This window comes from Erinaceus europaeus, chromosome 19 (genome assembly GCF_950295315.1).
Source record: "Erinaceus europaeus chromosome 19, mEriEur2.1, whole genome shotgun sequence".
Lineage (NCBI taxonomy): Eukaryota > Metazoa > Chordata > Mammalia > Eulipotyphla > Erinaceidae > Erinaceus > Erinaceus europaeus.
The window spans coordinates 55,751,501-55,777,800 of NC_080180.1; the positions used below are offsets into that span (position 1 = coordinate 55,751,501).

The 26,300-nt window shown below is 38.0% G+C and overlaps 1 protein-coding gene across 1 annotated transcript in view; it reads left to right on the top strand.

Annotated features, from left to right (window-relative positions):
* TTC29 (tetratricopeptide repeat domain 29) overlaps positions 1-26,300 on the top strand; it is a 194,558-nt gene that overhangs the window by 7,005 nt on the left and 161,253 nt on the right. The window contains exons 3-4 of the mRNA XM_007528445.3: positions 909-1,006; positions 3,784-3,867. Coding sequence (XP_007528507.2) covers positions 915-1,006; positions 3,784-3,867 — 176 coding nt within the window. The 5' untranslated portion in view covers positions 909-914. The remainder of the gene's footprint in view (positions 1-908; positions 1,007-3,783; positions 3,868-26,300) is intronic.

The following is a 26,300-nucleotide window of genomic DNA, read 5'->3' on the forward strand; positions in this document are numbered from 1 at the left end:
AGATGAAGATTGGGATCTCAATTTTGGAAAAAGCTAGTAGGTCTGTTTTAGGTATATTCCAGAGGGCCTGTGACTTTACTAGTTTTTGCCTGAGCCTGACATCTGCTATGTCAGGTGGACCTGGGTTATTGTCTGGGGAGATGGTGTCATAGTTGGAAAAAGGACTAGAAAGCTGGATCAGGGAAGAGTACTCTTAAGGCAAATGTATCCTTGTTGAAAATTTTTCCTTTCTGAGAGAGATCCTTTTTTGTGAGCGATAAAGGCTTTAGGAAACAGTGTGTATGTATGATTTTTAATGACTGGTTGTAACAGGAAAGCAAAGCATGTGCATTTGAAATCCACAGTAAGAAATAAGACTCTTTACTCTGCAGGTACAACCATGTCAATTCCTGCCTGCTACCAAAACACCCGATTGACTGGATCTTCAAGTCATATATCAGATTCTGTCCTTGTCCTCTTCATAACAGGGATATAGACAAGTAATGCAGTGGCCAAATAGCAGATGGTAGCAGAAGCAGCCTGCAAAATGCACTCATTGGGCTCCATCCCTGAGTTCTGGTACAGTGCTTACCCACAGAGGCAATCTCTGTTCTGAAGACCATCAGTGAATTTCTGATGTCTTCAAGGACTCATGGGAAGGTGTGCTCTTTAAAGCATCATTTGTGGGGCTGGGTGATGGTGCACCTGGTTGAGCACACATGTTACCATGCACAGGACCCAGGTTTGAGCCCCCAGTCTCCTCCTGCAGGGGGAAAGCTTCACATGTGGTGAAGCAGGGCTGCAGGTGTCTTTGTCTCTCTCCCTCTCTATCACCACTTCTCTCTTGATTTCTGGCTGTCTTTATTCAATAAATAAAGATAATAATAATAAAAGAACAAAAGGAAAGTATTTTTTTTCTTTTTTTACAGTCAGAGATGACAACTCTGCCCCCACTGCCCATTGCACGTTCCAAGCTTGCATCTTTAGCCAGACAGAAGCTGCCATGCTCCCCCTCCGTAATCCCCAGGTACGTGACCCTCACTTTCCCTTCTTTTCCTCCTGAAGGAAATTTGGTGCAGTAAGAAATGTCAAGAGCATGTCTGATGGGGAAAAAACAAACAAACTTAAATACCTAAGTATACCATTGCTTTCTGGTATTCAGAATAATTGAGTTTGCTATTTCAAAAGGATTGATGAACCTCATTCGTAGACTAAGAATGTCTTTATTAAGCAAGCCAGTGCTTGTGGACTTGATTGTTTTATTTCTTATTCCACTCATATTGTTCCTATAAAGCTTTGGAGATAGATTTCCTCTTCAAAATGTGTGTGGTGAATAAAAAGCAGAGGTTTTAGCAATGAAAGATACATGACGTCTGATTGGCAAGGTCCATGGTGCTGACTTCTGTTTTCAAGAAAGGAGGACTCTGGCTGGGTAGTGGTGCACCTGCTTGAGCGCACATGGTACAGAATGCAAGGACCTGGGCTCAAGTTCCTGGTCCTCACCTGTCAGGGGGGAGTTTTTCAAGTGGTGAAACAGTGCTGCATGTCATCTCTCTCTCTCTCTCTCTCTCTGTCTTTCTCTCTCTCTCATCCTATCCCTTTCAGTCTCCCCTTCCCTCTTAATTTCTATCTCTATCCAGTAAATAATAAATAAAATATTGAAAAAGAAGGGCTGAGTGATGGCGCACCTGACTGAGTTCACCTGCTATCAATGTGCAAGGACCCAGGTTCAAGCCCATGCTCCCCACATGTAGGGGGGAAGAAGCTTCACTAGTTTCACTAGTGGTGAAGCAGGTCTGCAGGTGTTTGTCTCTATTCCTTTCTACACTCCTCCCTCCTCTCTTGATTTCTAATTGTCTCTATAAATAAAAGTAATAAAAATTAATTATTTAAAAAGAAAAGAAAAATAAGCTTAATTAAAAACAGAAAAGGAAGAGAAAGAGAGAAGGAGAAAGAGAAAGGAGGACTAGGTTTTACTTCTAGGGTGGGTTAGCAAGCTCTGTGTAGTTCCTGACTTGATTCACTGCTGCTGGAGTTGTGGCCAAGAAATGGCAATACAGAGAACTCAATGGACATTAACTAAGATTGTGTCATCTAGAAATTATCATTTATAGTTTTGTGGATTTTCATTAATATCAATGTATTTTGTTGGTGTGTGTGTGTGTGTGTGTGTGCCTGTGTGTGTGTGTGCCTGTGTGTGTGTGTGCGCCTGTGTGTGTGCCTGTGTGTGTGCCTGTGTGTGTGTGCGCCTGTGTGTGTGCCTGTGTGTGTGTGAGTGTGTGCCTGTCTCTGTGCCTGTCTGTGTGCTTGTGTGCCTGTGTGTGTGCCTGTGTGTGTGCCTGTGTGTGTGTGCGCGCGTGTGTGCCTGTGTGTGTGTGTGCCTGTGTGTGTGCGTGCATGTGTGCCTGTGTGTGTGTGTGTGTACCTGTGTGTGTGTGTGTCACTGAGGCTTCATACCTGAGCGATATCACCATTCCGAGTCACTTTTCTCATTCAGATAGGTAGATAAAAGAGAAACCACAGTACCAAAGTATCCTCTGTTGCCATAACACCTCCCATGTGGTTCTAGGGGTGAAACCTGGATCACATGCATGGCAAGACACACGTCCTGCCCTGTGAGCTCTCTCTCTCCAGTCCTGATTATTTTCTTTATATGCATATGTTTTAATAACGAGGCATGGTGAACACAGCATTATGAGACAACTTTGTACTAAGAAGGAGCATATCTCATTTTTCAGTGTTTCTAGAAAAGATTAAACCCCCGTGTCAAAATAAATAACATCCAGTTAAACTAATAAAAGTCATTTTATAGTAACAAGTCAAAATTAAAAAAACACCATAAAACAAAATTTTCGATACAGAATTTCAGTGTATGTATAACTTATTTTTTCATTTTACTTTTGAGCGACCTGACATGCTTATAAAGTCTAGAAAAGTTTGTTCTTCCTGTCATTTTTAAATGGTTTCTGTTATGTTTAAAATCATAGACCAGTGTGGACCAAAAACAAAAACCAATTTCATAGCCTCCAAATCTGGTAGTTTTACTGAAAACATTTTCTTACATCTGTTATACTGAAGCACAATGGTTTTCTTACAAACATGTAGGATAAAGTGTTGTGTCTGTGTTCTTCATTTACCTCTGAATGAAAGCAGATACTTGCTTGATCCCATATTCCCATAGCTATGAAGTGTTTATAGTATTACGCATGTTTAAAGGGTCACAGTAGGTTCAGAATGGATGCGAAATAGATTTCATGTCTTTTCGTCAAAACTTTCCTTAAAAGCCATCATATCTAAGTTAAGTCTTTAAGATCTTTATCTTTGCACCAGGGATTTTCAGCAAGAATTTTGAGTCTTATGTGTAAATTTTAAAAAGCTCATTTTAAAGCACATTTTGGTGATTTAGATCAAATAAATCTTACACGTATGAATCAAATAGGTGTTCTATGCTCCCAGAGCCTATCTTATAAACAGTATGACTTCTGTGCATAGGAGCTTATCCTATAAAATGGACAGTCTTACAAGCTGTATCAAGAAAATGCCATTAAAAATACAGGTTTTTTGAAATATGCTGATGTATCATTTCTTTATACACCCAATTTGATATTCTTTCCTATATTTTGCTACTAAAGAAAATGAAACTTCTAAGCCTTATCACACCACCTAACTCTATACCTGCTGTACAATACTTGTTCAATGTGGCACTATGGCCAGAAACTTTCTGTTCTGCTGGTGGTATTTTATATTTGGCCACTTTCACCTTGATAAAGATAGTAACTTGTTATTTCCTTCCATTGTATTTAGAGCTCAGCTGATCAAAGAAAAAGATGAGATAGACCATTACGTGGAGGTGAATTTCAAAGGATTGTCGAAAGAGGAAGTTGCTGCGTAAGTAAGACCTCTTAAAAGTACATTAAGGGGAGTCGGGCGGTAGCGCAGCGGGTTAAGCGCAGGTGGCGCAAAGCACAAGGACCAGCATAAGGATCCTGGTTCGAACCCCGGCTCCCCACCTGCAGGGGAGTCGCTTCACAGGCGGTGAAGCAGGTCTGCAGGTGTCTATCTTTCTCTCCTCCTCTCTGTCTTCCCCTCCTCTCTCCATTTCTCTCTGTCCTATCCAACAACGACAACAACAATAATAACTACAACAATAAAACAACAAGGGCAACAAAAGGGAATAAATAAATAAAATAAATATTTTTTAAAAAAGTACATTAAGATGAAGCTTGTTTCTTTTGTCTTGATTCTTTATTGAATTTCATTTTTTTTCTCTGCAGTACATTTTTTTCACTGGAAAATGGCATTTAAAAATTAAAGCTCATATTAAATAGTGATAAGTCATGGCTCTTGATCTGACACATATCAAAGGCTTTAATTTTAGTTATCAAAATTTTCATATTTACCAAGGTATTATATTACTTCTGCAATATTATAGTTGAGTCTGTGCTCTGCCATTCCATTCATTGATGGTTAACTTCCATTTCTAGGCGTGTTCCCAAGAGGGAATAAAAGATTTTTTAAGAAAGATGTCTGTATCTTCTTTACCTTATGGTTGCTTGAAAATTCCCTTGCTACTCTGTCTTCTTCCTCACTCCCACCATGAACTCACAGAAAGAATTAATGAATCGTAACTTACTGGTTGATTTATAATTATAAACATTTATTTTTATGAACAATGAAACATAACTATTTTACCACTAGTTAAAACTAATTTGTATAAAAATCCATGCCGATTAGTAAGCAGTGTATAGGAACCTAGAATAAAATTTAAACAGCTTTAATATTTCTTAGCTATAGACTTGATAACTCTGTTATAATCAGTTCTTTAGATGTAAGAATTGAAAAGCACGAGGATTGTAAATGCATCTGCAGGATTCATTAAATTATTCAGTTAATATATTTTATGCAAAATGTTTTTTAAAAAGCTGCTTTTACTACATTGTCTAGTGCTGTGAGAGTTTTTTGGAAGAGTCTTACTGATATTTTCGGTATAGGTTTGATATGTTCTAAAATTGTCAATCTTGACATATTTCACTTTACTAGATATTGCATTTCATTTTGTGGGGTATTATTTTGCCCGTTTGCATATAGCAGGGAAAACAGAGTAGTTCATTCTGCCAGTAGCTGTTGCCAGCAGCTGTTTAATAGAGGGACAGCGTGTGACACTCACTGTTACCACCCTTCTCCTTGCAGCTTTATATCTGCCAAGCATCATATCTCGAATCACTTGTAAATGCTATCCTAACCATTAATTCATGAGTCTCCGTGGTAACCTGTTAAAATTTGGGACCTAGAATAAAATTAGAGATCAGTATTGTATGATGGTATAATTATTTCTCAGAAGAAAAATAAATGTGAGTGGTATTTGCATCTTGATTTAAATATAATGGCATCCAAATAACTGTAATTGGCTTAATGATTTCACATTCCCAATATCGCTACAGAAAATAGTAGCACTGGATAACTGTCAGCTGTTACTATTACATTCTCTTTATAGCTTCCTACTTTTGAAATAATTCTTTAGATCTGTGCTCTTTTTGTAAGATAGTGGATGCAAGCCATTAGTAGCAAGAGAACTTGTGTACAGCTCACCATTATGCTTTGATTGATAATATTCTAGACCTGGCCCCAGACAAACTAATTGAATAGCGTGTAAAGGAGAAAATTGATGAATGGTTTCAGCCTCTCCGAGCAATACCCAGCAGGTGCTGTGAGGAATTATGCATATTCTGTTAGCCAGGGAATTGCTGCATAAAACTTTGTATTAACCATTCAACCCAAAGAAGATAAATTGGTCAACAAGCATTTATTAAGTAGCAGCTTTATATAGAAAACTCGGTTTTTCACAGTGGGCAAAACAGTGATATTTTAATATAGAGTAACTGGCCTCTTCCATGTGTCTACTTGAGACAATGGGATCTAGGAGCAGGAAACACTTCTAGAATGAGTAAGTGCTGATTATACTGTGAGGTACAGCCTCCAGGTTTAGAATCAGAGAAGACTACTATTGCTAGGTGGAAACTTGCACAGGAAGACAGATCCCATGTTTGGAATAACATTATAAAACGATCAGACTGCCAAGTCACAGATCCTCAGTATACAGAACATAATGGGGAGAAATTGAAGAATAAACACTTCAGTCAGACAAAAGCAATGTCTAAGATTACCCTCAAACCTTCTATTCTGATGGGGCATGTCTCAGGAAGGAGGGTGTCCGTGTGTGTCCTGACACGTGACGGGCTCAGAAACTAGATGGTTGAATGACTATGTGATAGAGTAAATGTCAGGTTGGCATCACATGAGATAGATGATGTTCTACAAATCTTTGGTTATTAGGTTTTCAAGTTAGTTTTTTTTTTTATGTAACCAGTTTGATTATTCAATCAAGGAAGACTTTCTATGTGTTCTATGTACACAGAAAGAAATCTGAAATTTAAGTGAGCAACTAAGTAGTTGGTGCTGAGATGTCTGAGTGCATCTTATCAAAGTTCATTTTACTGTAGAATTGATAACAATTCTTCACAAAGGGTTTTGTTTTAGTGTTGACTGACATTTGCAGAAAGGATTTCAGTATGCTTCATTACTTGTTAGAAGACTCAGTTATTGCTAAGAGTCAGAGGCACACTTTGACCAAACATATCGTGCTTATGTTCTATGCTTGACACTCATTGTTTTGAGGTGTGTTTGCTTATGACTGGTCACAGGTCTGTGACCAGTCATAAGCAAACACACCAGACAATGTGTCGATAGAGGCAAAGGGGTCTTTATTAGACACACTGACCAGAGAGGGCCAGCAGATAGAAGGCTGACAGAGCAGACAGAGCCAAATAAATAAATAAATAAATACTTCTGTAAGAGGCAAGAAAGCTCAGCTGTTATATAGGAAATCTTATAGCTGGTTTACAGTGCCATTGTGTGTGTGTGTGTGTGTGTGTGTGTGTGTGTGTTCTGGTTTATTTTGCATTTGTCCCATGGCTGTGGGTCCACATCTGCAGAGATGGTGCTGTTTGTCCTTGGTGTTCTGCTTAGTTGGTTATATGCTATAAAAACAAGACACGGGAAAGAAAGACTGAGAAGCAGGAAGTGCTGGAAAATATGTAGTATCATGAAAATAAGACATGGATATAAAAACAATGTGCTGGAAAGTGTCTGGTGAGCTTTCATAGGTTGCACCAGAAGTCCTTGTTTGAGATTATTAAAGTTAACCCTTGAGAAATTTGAATTTATTAAATAAGTTTTCAAATGCTGGGGTATCTGAAAAGTCATGGTGAATTTTTCTATGTTTTTCCTTGCAAAAATGTGTCATGAATTTTTCAGCATCCTGCTAGTTTGATGGTATTTAGCTGTCTTTAACAAGTAAAGGTCACTTGTGTTTCTGTGTTTCAGTTTTTTAGTTTGGATTATCAGAATCCATTTTTTAAGCTTTATTTATTTATAGGGTTGGGGGGGAGAGGACCAGAACACTACCTGGCATGTGTAATACAAGAGATCTAACTAGTAACCTCATGGTAACTAATAATCTCATCATGGTAACTAGCAGTCTCCCAATAATGTTGCTACATTATTGCTTCTTAAAGATACTAAGTATCATTTATTATCATAATTGCTTTGAGTAGCTAAGTCATGAAAGTGCCATCTGTAGACTCAAGTCATCAAATTTTCTCCTCAAATTGGGGAAGTGTATCATTTTAACTATGTATATGAAGGTAGAAATAAACAAAATCATGAAGGGGCAGGAGATATTAATCTGCTCCACACTATTTACTGCTTCAGATCTCGAGTTCCATTTTATGGAAAAACAGGCTTAGTCACAATTGTGTGTGCATCTCTGCTTATCTTCAGAATATCTTGTAGCTTGTCAGCTGCTTGCTGAGTGTCATAGTGACTTGTAAGAATTCTGTTACCACATTCAGGGAGTTAGGATTGGAAAGACACAAAGAAATACTCTCGAACCTTTGAAACTTTTTTCTTCTTCTCTTTGAGTGGGATCATACTTGCGAGTATTTTGTGGGGGAGAAAGAAGCAATTTTGAGTTTCTTTCTTAATTGTCTTGCAAACATACTTTTACAAACTCCAGATATTCTTTTTATAAGCTAACATAATACCTGGATTTGTGCAATGACCAGGCACTCAAAAAATACACAGTGTGCAAAGTAACAGGGTGAAGAAGTCGTCCAGGACTGTGAACTCTCACAGTAAATAGGTGGAAACCCAGGCTCCTTCATGACTGCCCAGCCCAGGCTGCTGCCTTCCTTTCCTTTCCTTTCCTTTCCTTTCCTTTCCTTTCCTTTCCTTTCCTTTCCTTTCCTTTCCTTTCCTTTCCTTTCCTTTCCTTTCCTTTCCTTTCCTTTCCTTTCCTTTTCTTTTCTTTTCTTTCCTTTTCTCTCCTTCCTTCCTTCCTTCCTTCCTTCCTTTCTTCCTTTCTTCTTTCCTTTCTTCCTTTCTTTCTTTCTTTCTTTCTTTCTTTCTTTCTTTCTTTCTTTCTTTCTTTCTTTCTTTCTTTCTTTCTTTCTTTCTTTTTTCCCTGCAGGGTTATCGCTGGGTCTCAGTGCCAGCACCATGAATCCACTGCTCCTGGCAGCCTTTTTTTTTTTTTTTTTTCTATTTTATTGGATAGGACAGAGAAAAATTGAGAGAGGAGGGGAAATAGAGAGAGAGAAACAGACACTTGCAGACCTACTTTACCACTTATGAAGCAACTACCCTTCCACCCTCACCACTGCAACAGGCTGTAACAGCCTTGCCCAGGTCCTTGCACTTTGTACTATGTGCGCTGAACCCTGTGCACCACGGCCTGACCCCCCTCTACCTTCATTTTCTTTAGCTTTGAGCTCTTTTGTGAAATCATTTTGTTTTCAAGAACATTTTTCCCTTTTGTAAAATAATAAGTCAAACACTGTATTGTTTGCAAGTCAGATTTTCCAGAAGAAGCCTTTGCCAAGTAAGTGACACACATGCCCCCACAAAAGCAGGGCGGGGGAAGTAGCTTTCTCTTTTTCCATCTTGGGAGCATATTGGATTTTAAAACCTTCATGACTCAAGAAAAGGAGACAGGACTTTGGTGCTTCCTCGTGAATACATATATGCAGCTGTAAAAAATTCAGAGCAATAGAGTAGGGTGTCACCCTTTTCATCTTTGCCTTGCTTGCTCACTTAAATTCTGATATTCTCTTCCATAGCAGATCTCTGAAAGATGAAACTAGGAAAGAAAAGGTTGTTACATTTAAGGCCCAGGGAGATAGCAAAAGACTATAATGGTTATTCAAAAGACTTTCCTGCCTGAGGCTCAGGTCCCAGGTTCAATCCCTCATGTGCCATCATAAACCAGAGCTGAGCATTGCTATGGTAATAAAATAAAATATTTTTAAAAGGATGGTATCAGTACAGTTAAGAATTAAAAACGTGAAGACAGAAATAACTTTAAAATGTGTTTATTGTGTGTAAAAGGTATATCCACTTTCTACCAAAACAAATCTAGGGATAATAAAGTAAGTGTCAAAAGAAAACAGAAATGTTGAATTGGGGTTGGCTGGGAAGAGTATAAATGTCTAAGACATTTGTCTTTATGTCCTTTAAAAGTTTGCCTTAAAATAGATTTTTCTTGTGGCATTTGAATTTAGTAGCTCTAGTAGACTTAAAAAACAAAACAAAAAAGCAAAACAAAGCAAACAAACAAAAAACACAAAAACCAAGAGCATAGGTATCTGTCAATTGCAGATCTGTCTACTAAATCAGAAATACAGCCTCTGGCCCTATGTAAGATTATGAAGGTTAGCCACTTCACTAACCTCTTAGTTCTACAACTGTTGGAGAGCATGCTAAGAGCAGGAAATTAAGTGAGGATTCCCATGTCAACAGCGCCTGCTTGAACTGATAATCTTGAGCTGCTTTCACTTTTCTTTAACTTCCAACATATTTATCAACAATGTGGAAAACCTGAATATTTTGTTTTAACTTTCAATGTTGAGCCAGGTAGTAATGTTTATTCTCTTCTTTTAAATATGTAGAGGGATAGATATATTTTTTTACTTTGTACTAGATAGTACTACCTTATTCACAATGTAATTTGTGAGATGCATTCCAGACTTAGCAAGTATACCTAATGAGGAGAAATTTGTTTCACTTTCAGCTTTAACAAGCTTTTCAGAAGTGTATATTTTTAGAAAGAGATTTAAAAAGGAATGGAAAAATTATCATTCTTTGCTTAAAACATTCACTGTGATATATATATGTAATATTCACCATCTTTGCCATTTTTAAACTTTATACTACAGTTCACTGGCATTAAATCCATTCATGTTACCAAGGGTTCACCACTGACAGCCATCTCCAGGACTCTTCATCTTGCAAAGTGGATACTCCATATTCTAAAAGCAATACCTCTCCATTTCACCTACCCCCTCGCAGCCCCTTGGGAAGCCCCATATACTCCCTGTCTCTGATTTCAATCTTTCTTAGTATCATGAGTAAGTAGAATCTCAGCTTCAACTTTCTGTAATGGACTTGTTTCATTTTTTACAGTCTCCTCAAAGTCCATACGTAGTGTAATGTGGAAAAAAAAATTACTGTCTTTTCAAGATTGAATGTTGTTCTGTTTTAAGTATGTATTGTGTGTTGCTTGTGCTTTTGTCTGCTGATGATATTTGGGTTTCCTCCATATTTTAGCTACTATGAATTATGCTGCTAAGAACAGGGACATAAACATCTATCCAGGAGTGGAATGGCTGAATATATGATTTTTTTGATATTTATTTATTTATGCCCTTTTGTTGCCCTTGTTGTTTTTTATTGTTGTAGTTACTGATGTTGTTGTTGTTGGATAAGACAGAGAGGAATGGAGAGAGGAGAGGAAGACAGAGAGGGGGAGAGAAAGATAGACACCTGCAGACCTGCTTCACCGCCTGTGAAGTGACTCCCCTGCAAGTGGAGAGCCGGGGGCTTGAACCGGGATCCTTCCGCCGGTCCTTGCGCTTTGCGCCACCTGCGCTTAACCCTCTGCGCTACCGCCTGACTCCGTGAATATATGATTTTTTCTTCAATTTTTTGAGGTGGCAACTCTTTACTAACACAGTAACTTAACCATTTAGCATTTCCACTAACAATGCACAAGGATTTCAGTTTCTCCATGTCTTCACTGATGAACCTTTCATGGTTCAAATCCCTTGTCCATTCTTTTTTTTTTCTTTTTTAACTTTATTGTATTTGATAGGACAGAGAGAAGTCGACAGCGAAAGAGAATGGAGGAGTGATCTAGAGACATCTTCAGCACTGCTTTAGTGCTCATGAAGTTCCTCCATGCAGGTGGGCACCAGGGGTTTGAACCTGGGTCCTTACATATGATAACATATGAATTTAACTAGGTACAACACCACCTGTCCCATCCCTTGTCCATTATTGAAGTGAGTAGTTTAAATATTCATTCTGTAGGTTGTCCTTTACTCTTGATAGTGCTCTTTGATGATATTTTTTTTTAATTTTCAAGAAGATCCTAAATAAGAAAATCATTGACAAATCCAGTGTATGTTTTCTTTTATGAGTTTTATTTCTTGGCTGGGGAGACAGCATGATAGTTCTACAAAAGACTTTCATACTTGAGGCACTACGGTCCCAGGTTCAATCTACAGCACTACCATAAGCCAGAGATGAGTAGTGCTCTGTTACCTCTCTTCCACTAAAAATAAATGACAAGGGGGCCAGGTGGTGGCACGCTGGGTTAAACACACTAAGAGCAAGGACCTGTGTAAGGATCCAGGTTCGAGCCCCGGCTCCTCACCTGCAGGGAAGATGCTTCACAAGTGGTAAAGCAGGTGTCTGTCTTTCTTTCCCTCTACTTACCCCTCTTCTTTCAATTTCTCTCTGTTCTATCCAATAAAATGGGAAAAAATGGCCACCAGGAATAGTGGACTTGGAGTGCAGACACTGAGCCCCAATAATAGCCCTGGAGCCAAAAAAGTAAAAAAAATAAAATAATAAATGATAAAATAAATAAAATACATTTTTAAAAAGAGTTTTATGTCTTATTTTTAGGCTCTTGCCTCATTTTGAGCTTATTTGTGTATGCGGACCTGGAAAATTCCCAGTCCCATTCTTCTGTATCTGTTGGGTTGCTGGAAAAGTCATGACACGTTTTCTTCTCTAATGTAAAAATGTGCCGTGACTTTTCTGACAGTCCAATAGCTCTCCAAGATTTCTATCATGATTTGTTCTTGCCCCATTGGTCCTTGCCCCCACTGAATAGTTTTCACACCCCTGTCAGTAGTTCAGATTTAAATTTTTTATTTTATTTATTTACTTACTTTGGATAGAGACCGAGGAGAGAGAAAGAGCGATGCCTGCAGCACTGCTTTTCTGCTCATGAAGCTTCTCCTCCCCCCTGCCCCTCGCCCAACCACATGTACCACCGCCTGGTCAGGCTCTCTTAAAAAAAAAAGTGTTATTTATTTATTTTGGTGAGGGGCAAATTGAGAGGGGAAGGAGAGACAGAGAGACAGAAAGACACCAATTGTTCATATTGTAGATGTATTTCTGCGCTCTTTATCCCATACCACATGGCTTGATTGCTGCAAGCTGTAGTTATCCTGGGCTGCATATCTAGCAAAGCAGTGAGCTATTTCACTAGTCACTTTTTATTGTTACCAAATCCCTAGAGGAAATCATCACATGGCATATATAGGAAAAATGAAGCGACAGAATTAAACCTTGCATACCAGGTGAACAATAAAAATGGGTATTTGCATAATGTCATCAGCATTACATTTCTTAGCTGGGTTTTATGTCAGGGGAGACAGTTAGCAGGTAAGACACATTACAGAAGGTGTGTGTGTTGATCTCTGTCCTAAGTTCACTTCACAATAACACTATAAAGAATTCTTACTACTCCCCGACACGATGGCATGGAGAGGTTAAATGATTTGACAGGGGGATCTAATGTTACATGGAAACAGGAGCAAGGAGGTAGAAAAGACAATTCAGAGAGATGAGGAAATGAATAAACTACAGGGGAAAATGAATCAGACATGCGTCCGAGATTAGATTTCCAGATTCCTCCTGAATACTTGTAATACTGTGGACCTAGAAATTCCCTATGCACTCCCTTCATAGTCATTCTTGTCATCCTAATCTGAAACTTGTTAGAGACGGTAGCTTGAGTTACAACCAAACACACAGACAGACAGACAGACAGACAGACACACACACACACACACCTGAACAAGGGAATTGTGTGGAAAGTTTAGATTTTTATTTTTATTTTATCATGTCAAAATCAAGATTAAGATCAAAGGGTAAGGGGACCAGGCGGTTAGGTGCACATAGTAGGAAGCACAAGGACCCACGCAAGGATCTTGGTTCCCCACCTGCGGGGGGGGGGGGGTGTCGTTCACAAGCTGTAAAGCAGGTCTGTAGGTCTCTCTCTCTCTCTCTCTTCCCTTCCTCTCTCAGTTTCTCTCTGTCCTATCCAATAAAAAAAAAAAAAAAAGGAAAAATGCTGCCAGGAGCAGTGGGTTTGTAGCACAGGCACAGAGCCCCAGTGATAACCCTGGAGGCAAAAAAAAAAAAAAAAAAGGAAGGAAGGAAAGAAAGAAAGACATCAAAGGGTAAGCCCACTTATTTTTCTCTGTTTGAAAGGACTGCAAAGAGTGCAAAAGATGAAATGCAAAAGAGTTCTTTTTTGCGGGGTAGGGGAAAAGAGGTAGGAAGACATTTGCATCTAAACTATAGTGATACTTGACTTGTAATTTTCTTTTCTTTTTTCTTTCTTTTTTTGCTACATTTCTGGTGTTTTGTAAGATGAACTAAAGAGTTTTTCATCTCGTTTGATGCTCTAGAACCATTTAAATGAGGCGAGGTTTTCTTATTTGTTGGAAGCTTTGTTGAACTTCCTTAGGGAACTAAATAGTTTTGGCCCTTGAGTAAGAAGGAATTGAGTGGGGAAGAAAGGAGACATTTGGGAGTCCGGTGGTAGGTCAGCGGGTTAAGCACACGTGGCGCAGAGTGCAAGGACCGGCTGAAGGATCCCGGTTTGAGCCCCCAGCTCCCCACCTGCAGGGGAGTCGCTTCACAGGCGGTGAAGCAGGTCTCCAGGTGTCTATCTTTCTCTCCCCCTCTCTGTCTTCCCCTCCCTCTCTCCATTTCTCTGTCCTATCCCACAACGACAACATCAACAACAACAATAACTACAACAACAATAAAAACAAGGGCAACAAAAAGGAAATTAATTAATTTAAAAAAGAAAATAATTATAATTAGAAGCTCTCGTGTCTGTTTTCATCCAGTGACTTATTTTTGTTTTTCTCAACCATGCGAAGGTCTAGTTATTTTTATATCGAGCTCTTCTGTCTCACGGATCAGCTTTTTCTTGTTGTTGTTCTCTAATTTATACAGTTACCTTTCCTTTCCTCCCCTGTCCTTTCTTCATTCTGTTGCTTATTTTGTTCAGATGCTGCTTTCTAGCATCCTTAGTGGGGAGCACGCTTCTCCGTTTATTCTTGTTTTCTAGTACATGCACCTAAATTATGAATTTCCTTTTGAATTATTTCCACTTGTATTTGATACTTAGGGTCTTTGTTTTTTTCAACTTTACACATGTGGAGGCTCTTGCGGTTTCCTGTTTAGGTAAGGAATAAATCAGAAAATACCTTTGTAAATTTTCAGGTGGATAGTTTTTCTTATTGCTGTTTATTTGCAGGTGAGGTAAGATAAGGGGGGAGTGAGTCAGTTTATGCTCTGACTTTAAATAGAATTTATAGAATTTCTATTGTGATCTGTACCTGTTTGAAATTTATGAATCTTCCTTGTGTGTTTGAAAAATAAATATATGTGTATATATGTTTTTTCTATTTATTTGGTATTCATAACTATATAGAAAAGTCTACCAGAAACAAAGAGCCTATTATTTTGATCAAGTTATACTAGTTTTTTTAAAATCATTTTGTCTCTCTATTCTTGAGTTTCTGAAGAAAATCATTAAAATCAATTTTAATTTTGTATATTTTGATGCTTTAGTATTAGAGCTATTATTTCTTTCCGTACTTCTTTGTAAATTAAATTAATTAATTGTAATTAATTAGCAATATAATCATTGTTAGTGACTACTTCTTAATAAATTAATTTATGAATTTCTACTATTTGTGTTCCCCCTTAATTTTTATTCCTGAATTCTATTTTTTTTATTCTAATAATATTTTGCAAGCTTTCTTTTCATCAGCATTTACACTTTCATTTGAAAATACAAAGGAATGAAACAAACAAACAAACAAAATATTCTCTGCTTCATGGAAGTTTCAATCCCTAGGAAATATCTCTTTGGTATTGCTTTTGGTAAGCTTGAATTCAAGGCTTTTTTTTATCCTTTCACAAATACTTTCATTGTCATAAGAATCTTAACGATGCACATTTATAATGTAACTGTCCCGTGTTCTTACGTAGGAGTTCCTGGATATTGAAATAACTGCAATTAAAATGAATGCAACATTCAGAAAAATAAGATATTTACATACTCACATTGCCAAACCCAGGCATCAAAATTGTCATCCTTTAAGAAAATAAAACAGTTTAGTTTTCACCTGTGTTCTGAAAGTCTGCTCACTGAGGGCAGAGAGCCAGTTGTGAAATGCTGCCTGGCTCACTCTCCAGTGAACTGTGACAGCATCACAGAACATGCCGCCCGGAAGGGGCCTGCCCATGGCTCACAGACCCGTAATTATCTTCCACCCACTCACAATTGACAGAAAGACATATAGCCTTGATTCACTCATGATATGATGAAAATTAAACTCTGCTTAGGGGACAAATGAATTATTCCACAATAAAAACTTACAAGCCCAAGGAAATGGGGTCACCTGCTGACCCCAGTCAGAACTTGGTATCTCCCCTTGTTGAGATTACTAAAGACTTCTAGTCCCATAAAAATATACAGCTGGAATGAGTCTTCAAATCATTTGGTTTAATTTTATAAATGTTATCCAAAAGGAAAAAAAATGTAATTTATAGAGTACTGGCAGTTTGCAAAAGGGACATTTTTCTCTTATGAGAAAGCAGCACTGCCGCACTAGATGGGTGTCCTATTGAGAGAAAGCCAAATGCAGCATTTGCTGTTTACCTTCCACTGCCTTCTGTCACCGCGCCTAGAATAGCATGAATACTGATTTGTTTTCATTTTTAATTTATGTGGCTTTTCCCTTTGTAATTTCAGCATCAGGTCTGTTTCTCTAAGATAACCGTCATGTTGATAGACCAAAGTATACTGTTGCTCTTGCTGTCATGTTAATACTTCCTAAACATTGTTCGAGAATATATGTTCAGGAGAACGAGCTTAGAGTCCTGTATCACAAGCTATAGGTGTAAAGAATTGATTGGTTTACTTTTCCCAAAGAAACCTCATGCAGTTGTTTAATGTTGAAGGGTTTTTTTTTCTTCTTAAAAAGGTTTAAAAAAAAGTTCTAATCAACTTTTGTACATTATGTAGAACTTCATTTTCTAAACTCTGCAAAAGAAAGTTTCATATTTAATGGGAAATCATGAATTATTCCATTTATTATCTACTTCCTCCTTTCAAAGACATGATCTGGATAAAAGGCGGGGTGAATAATTTCAAAAAATACAATACATTTTTAATGGGAAGGTGCAAACTACAGAATCTCATGACTATTAGCAAGTGTAGAGGAAACAGAATTTTACTTGCAAAACTCCTCAAACTCTTGCATAGATAAAATGTATGGCATACGTTAGTAAGAAAAGGCATGCAGTGAGCTGGTTTTCTTTTGAATGCAACTTGTTGTTTTTGCTAAGTTTTATCTTTACTTCCCCCAGCTTTGTATTCTTATTGAAACATTTGAGAAAATGTTTATTAGTTGTATTTAATTTTATTAAAATCAAACTTTTATCTTTTAAAAGAGTTATTTTACTCTCTTTGTATGGAAAATGGACGTTCCTTTATTATAAAGATATATAGGTAGAGACCTGGAGAAAAAAATAAAGCATTAAGAAAAAAAATCCCAAATTATAAAATTTCATAAAAGTTGTAGAATAATGACAAGATATAAGCTTCAGAAAACAGGGTGGCTTTATTTGCATAAAATTTATATTTGTAGGTACTAATTTATTAGGCAATATGGAGTTAAGATAGGATGGTCATGCTTATATTTTTGTCTCTTTTTTCTTATGTTTATTTTCATTATATTAGAATGCACTGTGTAATAGAATCGTGCTACTTATTTGGGTTTCTATTTTTATCATTATAACTCAATTCAAAAACTCAGAATATTTTCAGACTTTATTTTTCAGCTAACTCTTGTTTCTGTAATTCATGTAAACAATATAATTGACTATATAATTATGTCTTCTATAATGGGAAATTAGAGTAAGTTGAAAAACTAAGTTTGATTCATTTGATTGAAACTACTTTTATTAGCTTCCATATGATTTCCCCATCTGCACAAAGGCATCTGAATTCAAGCATGATACTTCTGACTTGAAAATAACATCACTGAGAATTTTTCTTAAACAGTTATACTTATTTCATATCTCTCTTTTTCTAATCTTTGACTTAAAGCATCGCTTTCTTTAAGATGGCTTTAATATCTGGAGAGAATTTTCAAGTTATATGATCATTTAAGATTATATATGTAATTCCTGCATAAAAGGAACTTTTTTCCATAGCCTTTTCACTAACCACCTAGAGGAAAACTTATTTTAAATTGTGACTTTGTTTTTTTTATTTCTTTTGTAATTTTTTAAAATTTTTATTTATTTATTCCCTCTTGTTGCCCTTGTTGTTTTATTGTTGTAGTTATTTTTATTGATGTCATCGTGGTTGGACAGGACAGAGAGAAATGGAGAGAAGAGAGGAAGACAGAAAGGGGGAGAGAAAGACAGACACCTGCAGACCTGCTTCACCTCCTGAGGTGAAGGGACTCCCCTGAAGGTGGGGATCCGGGGGCTCGAACCAGGATCCTTATGCCAGTCCTTGCGCTTTGCGAGGCCTCGTGCACTTAACCCGCTGTACTACTGCCCAACTCCCTATTTGTGATTTTTTTTTAAAGAAAATTTTTCAGTAAGAAAATACGTGGGACAGCTATATAACTGCGTATTTTCATAACACTTTCTATATAGTTTATTTATTCTTGACTGATCATCAATATACTTCAAATATTTGATTAAGTAGGAATCACTTGAGTAAATCATTCTTAACAAAGTATCTACATTTAAAATGTCTTTGCATTATTAAGAGTATCATTTTAAACAATTGTAGGAATTGCAGTCTGTGTTTGTTAAATTAATATGGCTTGAATCTGATATCAACAATCACCACCTACAATCACCACCTAAAATACTATTTACTAATTAACATTACAAAAAGTCACTGCCTTTTATGATAAATGTCAGTTCAAATTTGAAAAATAATCTTTGTTGCCTTTCACAGGAACATGTCATATATCCTAAAACAAAAATCACCCATGTTGAAAGGAATTATTAGTGTGCTGTTAGGAGAATTTTTTGCTGACGCAATGTTTAATATTTTATGTTGAATGAATTATATTAGTCCCATTTATAAAATGTCCTGGAATAAAGTTTTTAGTTACTATTGTAAAAACAGAATTAAAAGTTGAACCTTGATTAAATTGGCTTTCTCAAAAGTTATATATATTTTTGTTTAATTGTTGAAAATCTTGACTGTGCTTTCTATTATAACTTTAATGACTCATAGATGAAATGTCATATATTCCAAAAATATAAAGCAAAACTTTCATATGTTCATCACAAAGATTCAAATCAGTATATTTCTAATTACTTTGAGTTAAAAAAAAAAAACATTTCTATAGCCACAGGGAGAGGGCATTTTAATTATTTATTTTTAAATTGCCAAATAAATTCAACTCTCTGAAATCTAAATCTAAATTGAAGCAATATTTCCCTCTTTATTAAGTAGGTACTAATTTCTTAATGTTTTGTATTCATCCAGTTTGCAGTTTACACAATGAGAATAGCATCACATTTATTTATTTTATTCTAATTCTAATGATCATTTCAGTAACATATTAACTAACACTAGACTGTTTCTTTGGAATGAAGATAAATGCAATATATTTAATCTATGGAGAGGGTTTTATATAAATTAATAGCCATAAATAAAGTATATGATAGTATAGTGTTACGAAAGTACAATTGATATACTTTCAAAAATTATTTTCTCTTAAATGACTAAGAAACTTCATATGTACAAGTTGTCATAATGGCAGTGTTATTAAGATTACTGTTAACTGATTAGTTTTAGGTGCAATTATAATTATTAACATCATTTCTTGAGATAGGTTGAAGTTGTACTTAAGTTGCAATGATTGTATCATATTCTTTATAGGACCATTTTTAATGGAAAATTTCCTAAATTGTTTAGGAGAAAAATTAATAAAAAGTGTTCATTTTAATTTTGAATTCTAATTATAATAGCTAATTCTAACAAAGGGTAGATCCTTTTGTTCCAAGTATAATAAATTCATGTAACTAAATTCATGTAGTTAAACTGAGTCATACAGGCAGTGATGATCGATCAGGTTGGTGTTAATACCAGTGATATGGTTGGTAGCTATATTAACATGCAAAATGAATTTGGTTTTAGAGAAACTATAATCATTTGAGCAGTGCTTCTCATATGCATTTTAGTTGCGTTAATAGAAAAGCACTACTAACTATGTGTATGATTACTTCTAAAATATAGTTTCAGTTTATCCAAACATGGAGAATTGGTTCGAAGCTGCCCTGTTGACACTGTTAACAGCACCGTTTTTGTTAGCTGGTCTTGTAGACAGCTACCTGTTTTGCTGTTACCAGGTGGAATGCCAGAGGGAATGCCATGCATAACTTTCTATTTATCTTCTTTGGGTGTTACCCTATTTACATATCAATTAAAAAACTATATAGTTTTTTAATTGATATGTATAAAGATGGATAATGGACGTCATCAAATTTACATGATGTAACTGCAGTTTGCTACATTTCCAGTAGATGCCCCCAGAGACCAGTCAACTCCATGAACTTCCTTAGTGTAGAAAGCCTTTTTCTATATTGAAAAACTTTTTTTTTCTTTTCTTTTTTTTCCTTTCTTTCTTTCTTTTTTTTTTTTGCTATACTTTGAAGTATATAGCAAATAAAATTAAAACTTCTAAAAATGTCAAATCTCCAGGAGTTATTAATGATGAGTATAACTTTTCACTAGTATTGATCACAGCTGTGACTAATTGTTAAAAACCTAACTATAAAATTAAGAAGAAAAAAAAAGATTTGAGTTTCTATTGTAATTTTTAATTCTTTAAAGCGACTTCAAACAAAGACCATTTCCCCCCTAACTTCTCTATATTTTATTTATATGGATAGGGGATATTAGATCCTTGTTTTTTCTTTTCTTGGGGCAAAATATTCTGTCACATCTGTAAAAATTGCTTCTTATAATTATTTAACACACCTCAAAGAACTTTTACTAGCGTGTATATAAAAAAAGTGACATCTTCTTATTCTAATTATACTGAATATACTGAAAAGTATGAATAAGAATAGTGACTCACTTTATTCAGTGGAAATCATATTAACTGAAGCTATTTAAGTATTGATTTAAGAGTCAATGTAATTATCCCGTAGGTAGTTCCAATAACATTTATTCTTCTAACATGAATGTAAGACTGTTAGAACTGACACATAGATAACCCACTAGTGACTTATAAATATTAATTAAATGGAACAAAAAGTATTATCCTGACTTTTGATTAAATATCACATATCTTTTGAGTTTGTCTTTTACTGGTTAAGTAAAAAATGTATGACCCTGTTTAAAGTATGATTTCTTTTATTAAACTGCTTTTAAAATATTTTACTGAAATGAAACTTTACCTTGAAGCAGTGTTTTGGTTCATCTTGTAAAACATATTAGTCATGTCTTTGAATAGTTCATGAATTTTTATTTTGAAAGTCAATCTAATAACTAATGTAAATACAAGTGCAGAGTGAATGAAGTAAGTTTCCATGCCTCTATTCCATTCACTCACATAGTTTGTATTTGTCAGAGTGTGTGCTTTTGTCCTTTCACATATATATTTGTCTCATTATTTTCCCCGTTATATTTTACAGCTCAGAGTGGGGTTGCATCTAGTTTCATTTGCTTTGCTCGGATGTGATTGGTTTCCTGCTCCTTTTTTTTTTTTTTTGCCTCCAGGGTTATTGCTGGGGCTCAGTGCCTGCACTATGAATCCACTGCTCCTGGAGGCTGTTTTTCCCCTTTTGTTGCCCTTTTTTTTGTTGTGGTGGTGGCAGTGGTTATTATTATTGTTATCACTTGCTGTCGTTGTTGTTGGATAGGACAGAGAGAAATCGAGAGAAAGGGGGGAAGACAGAAAGGGGGAAAGAAAGATAGACACCTGCAGACCTGCTTCACCACTTGTGAAGCGACTCCCCTGCAGATGGGAAGCTGGGGGCTCGAACCGGGACCTTTATGCAGGTCTTTGCACTTGGCGCCATATGCACTTAACCCACATTGGCTGGCTTCGTGAGCGAGAGACAGACGACCAGGGACTCATAGCTGGGTTGTGCGTAGTATCTCCTTATTCATGCAGAACGCAGCACAATCTAAACCAAGCTATGCTAAAACTAAACTGAAAACTCACAAGCCTGTCCTTATATATACTTGCCAAGTAGGGTGTAAACAGGACGTGATGTAGAGAGGGTGGAGCGAAAAGAAAGTGGTGGAAAATCAGGGTTTGACAAGGAGAGGGGGCGGAGCAGGCCAGAATTCTACCACAGAACCACTAGTGCCCTGGAGGGAGGGTGGTGCTTAGTTTCTTCTCCTTCTAGCGTTTGCCCTTCTTCCGTAGCCAGTCAACAGCATCAGGTTGAGCCTGATGTCAAGTTTCGAGACCTCCTTTGAATCTGGAGAGGTGGCAGTCGTTGACTATGTGGGTCATAGTCTGTCTGGAGCCGCAGGGGCAGTTCGGGTCGTCTCTGGCTCCCCGGCGATGGAACATAGCGGCGCACCGGCCATGGCCTGTTCGATAGCGATTGAGGAGGGCCCAATCATAACGTGCTAGGTCAAAGCCGGGTGGATGCTTGCAGGGGTCTGTGATGAGGTGTTTGTTCTTGACCTCAGCTGACTGCCAGCTCTGTTTCCAAGAGTCTGGAACAGAGAAGTTCAGTGTAGGCGTAGGGGACCAGATTGGGTGACGAGACGTCAAGCGTCGGACAGGGTGGGCGAAGATATCCGCGTATATTGGCAGGTCCGGTCGAGCGTAGACGTGGGAAATGAACTTAGATGATGCCGCATCCTGACGAACATCTGGCAGGGCGATGTTGCTAAGAACTGGCAGCCATGGAACTGGGGTGCTTAGTGATTTATGTAAATAGACCGCAGCTTTGAGTGGGATCAAACCAATGCCATACAGGCATGCCGGTGTTTAGTTAAGCAGGATTAGAGACAGAAGCCGGAGGAGCTGGCATACTACCCAACACCACATGCTACGGCCCAACACCCCCCTTTTATTTTATTTTTTGACCAGAGCACCACTCGGTTGTGGCTATTGGTGGTGCCAGAGATTGTATATCACCACTGTGGCAGCTCCTACTCCCTCATCTTAAGAAAGTGGAGTTTATTGGGGGAACCACAGAGTGACTCTTCCCCCCAACCGAGTATAAACATTAATGAGCATGAGGACAATGACTTTCCAATTGGAGAGCCACGGAGTAGCTGTCCAGTTTTACTAAACAAGCAATGCAAAGACGCAGAAAACTTTATGCCGAAGGAGAAGGGGAAGGAAAGAAATCGGGAATGTCTGATGTTATAGGAGGAGTCAAAGTGGGAAACTTCAGAATTTGCAGTCAAAGAAGCCTGGGTGCAAACCCCAGACCTGGAACTGATGGGCATGTAGGTAAGGGTGTGGACGAGCCCCATATTCACCAAACTACATCTTTGCCTGTGGAAATGGAAGTTGGACTCTGTATGGGGGTTAGAGGACTTAGAAATCCTATCCTCAAGGTACCTGAGCCATGGTAGGTACTCTGTGAATGAGGGTTATTCAGAACAGAGTTCTAAAACTGCTAGAATAGCTCTGGACTGTTTAACAGAAGGTTCCTCCAGGCATCCATCCTCCAGGCATCCGACTGCTGATGTCAGATTGCTCAGTCTGACATTTTGTTACTTTATAGGTTTTTTTCCTTCATCTTGGCACTTTTTTTTTATGGTGAATTTGGTTGTTAATTCAAAGTATCTACACAGAACCTCCACTGTTATGTGTAATAAAAGCCATAGGAAATTTTTAACTGCTTCACCGCCTATGAAGTGACTCCCCTGCAGGTGGGGAGCTGGGGACTCAAACCAGGATCCTTACGCCGGTCCTTGCGCTTTGTGCCACATGAGCTTAATCCGCTGCGCTACTGCCCAACCCCCTTAGATATGGTTTTTATAGGAGGTGAGAGGCAGGAAGAGGAAAAAGAGAGGGAAAGACAGACTCCTCTGCAGCACTATTTCACTGCTCATGAATCTCCCCTGCCCCCAGTAAGTGGAGACCAAGGGCTTGAACCCAGGTCTTGGATCATGGGAACATTTCTGTGCACTCTGGAGTGTACCACCACCCAGTCCCTTCTCACAATTCTTCATTTCCACCCAGTAGAGCGACTTCAAATGAAGATTTTTCTTCTTTGATACTTAAAAACACATTTTAATTTAGACTAATTTTTGTTTTAGTATGTAACTAAAGTCAAAAACTCATAATTGTTATTTCATTAAGTAGCAAAAGAATGAATATGAATCCTAAGAGACTGTAAATTTGTTTGCGTTTTTATACAGAATTTCTCTCCATAGAGGACTAGTATTTTTGTTAATGAGATACAAAGCCTGAGAAATCAAATCAAATATAGTGGTCCACATTGACATACATTTTTATTTTCAGATGCCCAGTTCATTCTACTAAATGAACAGTATTGTGGTTAGAAGCGCTTTTGCACTAACCGTAAAGGTTTAAATAGGAACCTGCTTATCAAGTCACTGTAATTGGACTCGTTCTCAAGTATCAGTAAGGAGGCTGGAACAATGACATATACCATACACATGTGCATTCTTGAACGTGTATATAAAGCAGAGATGTCTCAGCATAGTTACAGATGCATTTTTAAATAGATTTCTATTTTAAATCTGCTCTGCCAAGATTAGTTTATCATCAGTGTTTTGAGGCTGAAAGATGTCCTGGGAGGCATCTGAGTCCAGTCTCTTCTGAATCAGTTCATGGTCTTTGGTCACAAGGAGAAGAAAGTGATTCTGACTAAATAGAATGGAAATGATTACATCTGGGAAGATCTAGATGGGGGGGCAGCAGATGGTGGCACACCTGGCTAAGCACTCACATTGCAGTGTACAAGGACCCAGGTTCAAACCCCTAGTCCCCACCTGTAAGGGGAAAGCAGGGCTGGAAGTGTCCTTCTGTCTCTCTTCCTCTCTATTTCCCCCTCCCCCCATATATATAAATATAGCCACTAGAGTTATTGCTGGGGCTTGGTGCCTGCACTATGAATCCACTGCTTCTGGAGGCTGTTTTTTCCCCCCATTTTGTTGCCATTGTTGTTGTTATTATTCTTGTCGTTGTTGGGATAGGACAGAGAGAAGTAGAGAGAATGGGAAGACAGAGGGGGAGAGAAAGACACCCGCAGACCTGCTTCACCGCCTGAGGAGCGACCCCCTGCAGGTAGGGAGTCAGAGGCTTGAACTGGGGTCTTATGCTTTACACCATGTGCGCTTAACCCGCTGTGCTACCGCCCGACCCCTTCAATATATTTTTTTAAAGATCTAGATAGGTAACTGAATTTAGGAGAGAACACAGCTGAGATGAGAAAGACCCTTGGCTGGATCAAGGTCCTAAGTGGTAACTTGGAGCCCTGGCCAGGATGCCATTGGCTACTAGACTGAACACAAACAACCTCAACTATTTTTTGTTCATTGTTTGTTTTATTCATTTAGAATCATGGAAGAGAGGGCAGTTATTTTAGTTTGGTTCATTGACCCACCCCTTGGCTAAGGAGTATTTGCAATCAAATCCCACCAAGATGATACGCAGTGTGAGGTTATCCACTTTTAAAGTTTTTTGGAGAACCTCCCGAGTTAATGGAAAGAGGTATTGGCAATCCGGAGAAGTGTCATCTCCATTTCTGTCCCAGCAGGAATTTAAACTCAGATGGCCTTCTGGCCAGTGTTTATTTCCTTTGTCTAGAGTTAACGTTCAGGATTTCATTTATATGATTCTCTGCATTTTGGGCTTTTTTCCCTCAAAGGAGAACATGCAGCCAAGACACAGAACCAAGGTGGCTCGTTTGAGACACTCGTTTGGATTTCCAGCCCTCTTCTCTCAACTTCCTATAGTGCCATCAGACTGGTTTAGGGGTGTCACTTGGGTGTCCTTTATGGCTTTTCAAACTCAAGTTAAATGAACCCAGGCGTGTCTTTTTATTTTTTTAACATTTTATTGGTGGGTTTATAGTATAGTTGTTGACACATAGGTACAATTCTTCATTTTCCCATGATAAGTGTCTACGAAACACTCTCCCCCCCCCCCATTTAGGACCCCTCCATCATCACATACCACATCCCAAGACCCCTTCCTTCCAAACTGTTCCTCTTCCTCCCCAAGCACCACTCCTGTAACCCTCCCTCCCCAAAGTCCTTTGCTTTGGTGCAATACACCAAGCCCAGTCCAAGCCCACTTCTACTTTGTGTTTTCTCTTTCTGTCCTCATTTCTTAATTTCCACCTGTGAATGAGATCATCTGGTATTCACCCTTCTCTTTTTGGCTTATCTCACTTGACATGATTTCTTCAAGCTCCATCCATGATGCAGAGAAGAAAATAACTTCATCATTTTGACACACACACATCTCACAACTTCCTTACCTATGCATCTATCATTGTGTTATCATATCCCAAGCCTGTTCCCCACTTCGTGTTAGCAGATTACCAGATGCACATTACTCAGCTCCCAAAATGGTCACTCCCAATATTCACCCATTCGCCCAGTGATTTGGTGAATTTACCCCATTACATCTGTGTGGAATCCACCTTCTGTGTTCATCCCCCTTTTCCTTTGCCTCTCCAGACCACAAGTTTCACATCTCTTCTCTCTGCCTTCTGTCTCACTCTCCTCCAGGCTGATCTTTTAAGTCAGGTGTAAGTTTCCGAGATACAAGCTCAAGGACGCTATATTGTAAACCTTGGATTTTTTTTTCATAACTCCTGGTTCTGAGCCTGGCTCCTCTCTACTGTAAAATTCCAATCTTGTCCCTCTCAGGTAGAGTTCTGACTCAATT